The sequence below is a fragment of the Cannabis sativa genome, chromosome 3 (assembly GCF_029168945.1).
Source record: "Cannabis sativa cultivar Pink pepper isolate KNU-18-1 chromosome 3, ASM2916894v1, whole genome shotgun sequence".
NCBI lineage: Eukaryota > Viridiplantae > Streptophyta > Magnoliopsida > Rosales > Cannabaceae > Cannabis > Cannabis sativa.
This window is the reverse complement of record NC_083603.1, coordinates 33,884,980-33,890,076: the sequence shown is the minus strand read 5'-3', so window position 1 is coordinate 33,890,076 and position 5,097 is coordinate 33,884,980. Positions and strand designations below refer to the sequence as shown.

The following is a 5,097-nucleotide window of genomic DNA, read 5'->3' as shown; positions in this document are numbered from 1 at the left end:
TTCATGCGATGCCACGTCAGAGTGCAAAAATTAGGATAACATATGGTATTATGGTGTGTTGTAGAACATGTTAGTATTTAGTTTTATATTAATTTTTTTATTGTAATTTTTTCTTTTATCACGTTGGTGAATGTATTAGTTATAGTTTCATTCTTTCTTTCTCTTAATTATAAAAAATTAGTGATATTTTTACTTATTTATGTTGTTAAATTTATAGAATAAGAACAATCATAAGAGCGTACTTCATATTATTTTTTTGCAGAATTATTTTTTTTCTCACAATTATGTGAAAGTAAAAAAAAAAAAAAATTCTCATTTTATTGTTGTCTCAATTTTTTTCTCAATTCATTAAATGTATAACTTTTTTTTAACACAGAAAATATTTCCCAACAAATATAAATATATAATCTGAAAATGAAGTTTTGAAAAATACAAGAAAAAAGACACAAATTGGTGGCTATTTTTTTTTTTTACTTTCTGATGTTTAATATTATTATGTTTTTGCTCTATAAATTACATTTTTACTTATTCTCTTCATATTCTAATTTTTGAATATTATGAAAATTTAATTCTCCTAATCGTGAGCCATGGGAGAGGACATATCAATTTCTGTTCCAAAATATCATACGATTACTACATATAAAAATTAATAATAATAATAATAATAAAATAATAGTGAAAAGAATCAAATACATCCAACTCTATTATAACTAAGCAAAATACAACCATCAAATGCAAATTCAATGGCTAAGAAAATGCGCTCATATATAGAGCAAAAATGATGCCCTCACTTAAGTAATACCCATATTATATATATATATATATATATGTATATATATATATGGGTGCACTCTTAATGGGTATTACCCATGAATGGGTAAAATTAGAAAATTTTGAGTTTTTATGCTTAATTTTTCTATTTAATTAAAAAAAATCTCTCATTCTTACATCATACGGGCTGAGAATGTTCTATCAGTCAAAAAAAAAAAATTAAAAAGAAAAGTTTTTTAGCAAGAAAATAAAAAGTTGAGTTTGAGTTAAATATTTTTAAATGAACATATTTTTAATATATTGTAAAAAGTGATAATTTTTTGATATTTTTTTTAATTAAGTAGTTAAATTAAGCATAGAAATTCAAATTTGTGATTTCATTAGGGAAATTTGACATTATATGCTTAAAAATAAATGGTACACTAAAAATATGCTAGGATATTTTGCATCATGCAAAATATACTTAAACTATTTTTGCATTACAATTTTACCCCTAAACAAATAAAAAACAAAAATTCCTAACACTCTCTCTCTCTCTCTCTCTCTCTCTCTCTCTCTCTCTCTCTCTCTCTCTCTCTCTCTCTCTCTCTCTCTCTCTCTCTAGAATACACACACATTGTACCAATCGGACGTCCCACCGGAGCTAGTGTTCGGCCGCTTTACTCAAAGGAAACTTGAAACCCAACCAAAGCTCTAAGAAAGTCGTTCCTTTAAACAATAATGGGTATGTAATTTCTTTAGTAATTATTGTTTGATTTAGATGTATTTATGTTGAAAGTAATAGATCTACACATATTCGTGCTTTTTATGTACCCTTTTTGTCAATGAAACACGAAATGCAGCAAGTGTGCGTTGTTTACTGGTTTTTTGCGATTTTAGCGATATTTTTCGACATAATTAACGACATTTAGCGATTAAGAGCTGACATGAGATTAGGGATGACATTTAACTACATGTATCGATATGTAGCGACACAAGTCGCGACACATAGAATTCTTGTGTTATATTGTGGATATTTTTATTTTTCTCGACAATGTTGCGACGTTTGTCGACATATATTTTTTTCGAAATTGTTCACGATATGTAGCGATAGGTTTGCAATATCTTGCGACATCTTGGTTTTTCATAATTTGTGGTCATTTTGGTTTGTAGATTCAAATGTGTTTGTAGTTGTACTATATGATGGGGCTTGGCCAGTTGAAGGTTTCAACTGGATATTCAATAATCCAAAAAGTAAGATGTTAATGTTTGACGTTGACACTACTTTAGAAAAGATGAATGATATTTTGTATGAAGAGTTGGATATAGACCCTCTTATGTATGAACTGAAAATAGAGGTGTGTTATATGTACATGAAAGGCAATATGATACCGCCAAAAGTTTTAGTCAAAGATAGTCAAGTAAGATTGTTCTTAAGAATGAAGGCAAAAATGAGGGTGGAGAACTTACTGCCACTGTTTGTGACTAAGGTTAAAAGGCATGCGCTTTTGGGGCCTACTCTGCCAACTGTCCTCCCAAGAAGTGTTGTTGGGAGTTTTGTCCCAGAAACAGATCTAGCCGTAAGGATGAATGAACAGGCCTGTACTAATATAGATGAGGATAATAGGGTTGACAATGGATTTGACCAGTTTAATGAGTTTGATGGTACATTTTACAATAATGATCCTATAGTAGATTTGAACGAGGATGGTGATGCGGAGTTGGAAGTTGATGAAGCTATAGAGGTACCTTCTTTAAGGTTAGAACTACCTCCACCATCTCCACCACGTCCAAGGGAGCAAAGGAAAGACCAAGAAAGAAGAACCCCTCGGAGTGAAAATCACGAAACACCAGGCATCGATGGCGTAGCCTGTGTCCTCCTCATAGTACTGTACCATCTGATTCTGAAGTTTGTACAAAATTCAAACCTATTGTGTGGACAAGGGAAGACATAGAGGAAAATAATGTTTATACAACTTCTCTTACTGGTACACATTCAGGGGAAATATATGTTGGCAAGCTGTATACAAATAAGACAGAATTGAGAAATGTGGTTGGAAGGTTTGCATTGAAAATGAATTTTGAGTTCATGGTGAAGAAGTCTGGGACCAATGTTTTTTATGCAACTTGCAGGGGTTCAGATTGCAAATGGAGAGTGAGGGGGAGGAAGAGGGCACGTTGTGACATGTTTGAGGTTACTGTATTCCACAACGAACACACATGTAGCCTGGATTCTAGACATGGTGATAACCGTCAAGCAGCACCGTGGGTTGTTGGCCACCTCATTAAGAACAAGTTCAGATTAGATGGAACTAAGTACAAAGCTAAAGACATACAAAGGGATATGTTTCAGGAGTATGGGATCAAGATGAGTTATGAGAAGGCTTGGAGGTGCCGAGAGAAGGCACTTATGTATTCGAGGGGTACGCCAGCAGCAGCTTATAGTCAGTTACCTGGTTACTTTTACGTGCTGGAACAGAAGAATCCAGGTACTATTACAAACATTATCACAGAGGACAACAGGTTCAAGTACTATTTCTGGTCACTGGCTGCTTGTAGGAGGGGATTTAAGTTTTGTCGTCCTGTGATTAGTATCGACGGCACGTTCTTGAATACAAGGTTTGGGGGCACAATGCTAGTTGCTGTAGCGTACGATGCAAATAACCAATTGTTTTCGATTGCCTTTGAAATTGTTGACAGCGAGAATCATGACTCTTGGAAGTATTTCTTGCAGAAGTTAAAGGAAGCGATTGGGGAGGTTGAAAACTTAGTGTTTGTATCGGATAGGCATCAAAGCATTGAACATGCTGTCAAGGTAATTTTCCCTGAAGCATGCCACTGTGCATGCTACAAACATATTTCTATGAATGTCACCCACAAGTTCAAGACTGATGTATGTAACACGCAAATATGGCTGGCCGCTTACGCATGGTCCAAGAGGGAATGTGATAGACATTTGCAGGTGCTTCGATAGATGGATCCTCTCATCGCTGCTTATGTTGACAATATAGGATTAGAAAAATGGGCTCGTCCTTATTGTCTAGGAGACAGGTACAACATCATGACAAACAACGCTGCAGAAAGCCTTAACAACGTGACAGAAGAATTCTGGGCATATCCAATAACTACTCTAGTTGAGTTCATAAGGTTCACACTACAAAATTGGTTTGCTAACCGTCTCGAAAAGGCAAGTAAGTGTGTTACCCCTTTGGCAACTCATTTTGAGGAAGATTTGATAAAGCAACATGAGGATGGTAGACGTAGAAGTGTCCTACGTAACGGTGCACAATTGTTTAATGTTGGAAGAGGTGTTGACGGTTCTGACTTTGAAAAAGGCGGTGATGTGAACTTAGTTGAGAGTACATGCACTTGCAGCATGTTCCAATTGTTGAAAATTCTTTGTCCCCATGCATGTGCCGCAGCGCTTACTCAGAATGTAAGTCTGTATGCTCTGTCATCCCCTTATTACACAAAGGATACGTGGAAGAATACTTACAATGCAACAATTAATCTTGTCGGCAAGGAGGATGAATGGGTGCTTCGAGAACACATGCAGAACAAGAGAATCGGTGTACCAGTGGAGAAGAAACATGTAGGTCGTCCAAGAAAGAGCAATGCAGGAAGAACACGGACTAACCGATTTCCATCAAACGGTCAAAAAGTCAAGGAACCACGCAAATGTTCAAACTGTGGCGCATTGGGACACAACAAAGCTACATGCAAGGCCAGGGTTTGAGCATCATTTTCGTTTTTAAACTGCATGCATTATTATTATTATGGTTTATGACATCTTACTTGTAGTTTTTTATGTACGACTATGTTTTATCGACATTTTTTCGACATTTTTGTCTGTGTATGTGGTTGTTTAATGACATATCTAAGTTTTTGTATATAAATGTTTAATTCATGATACTTTGCGATATGTAGCGATATTTTTGCAATATGTTTGGAAATTTTATTTATTCTGGACGGTGTCGTAAAACTGCGACGTTTCACGATTATACTAGCGACATTATGCGATATAGGAAGAACTTTTATTAAATCTGAAAAAAAAAATCGAAAAAATTGCGACGTTTCACGATTACATTAGCAAAATTTAGCGATATAGATGGAACTTTTTATTTATTCAGGGAAAAGTCGATATCTTGCGACGTTTCACGATTCCATTAGCGACATTTAGCGATTACATAAATTACAACAATTAAAATTCTTTGCCATGTCGATGAGCCTTGCAATATTTGCATAAAGATCCAGGCTTTACCTGTTTACCATTAAAATAACCTAACTTGCAGCGACGGCAGCCTTCGGGGAACCCTGGTGGTGGAGCGGGCCATACACCTGTTTTGT

General features: G+C 35.2%; 2 protein-coding genes across 2 annotated transcripts; both read left to right on the top strand.

Annotated features, from left to right (window-relative positions):
- Nucleotides 1-1,491: 1,491 nt before the first annotated feature.
- On the top strand, nucleotides 1,492-3,724 carry LOC115702018 (uncharacterized). The gene is made up of 3 exons (XM_061112500.1): nucleotides 1,492-1,495; nucleotides 1,924-2,622; nucleotides 2,751-3,724. Exons 1-3 carry the CDS (start codon nucleotides 1,492-1,494, stop codon nucleotides 3,722-3,724), a joined length of 1,677 nt encoding a protein of 558 aa, XP_060968483.1.
- LOC115720226 (uncharacterized) lies at nucleotides 3,725-4,486 on the top strand. Its single transcript, XM_061112499.1, has one exon. The coding sequence runs from the start codon at nucleotides 3,725-3,727 to the stop codon at nucleotides 4,484-4,486; it is 762 nt and encodes a 253-aa protein (XP_060968482.1).
- Nucleotides 4,487-5,097: the final 611 nt, after the last annotated feature.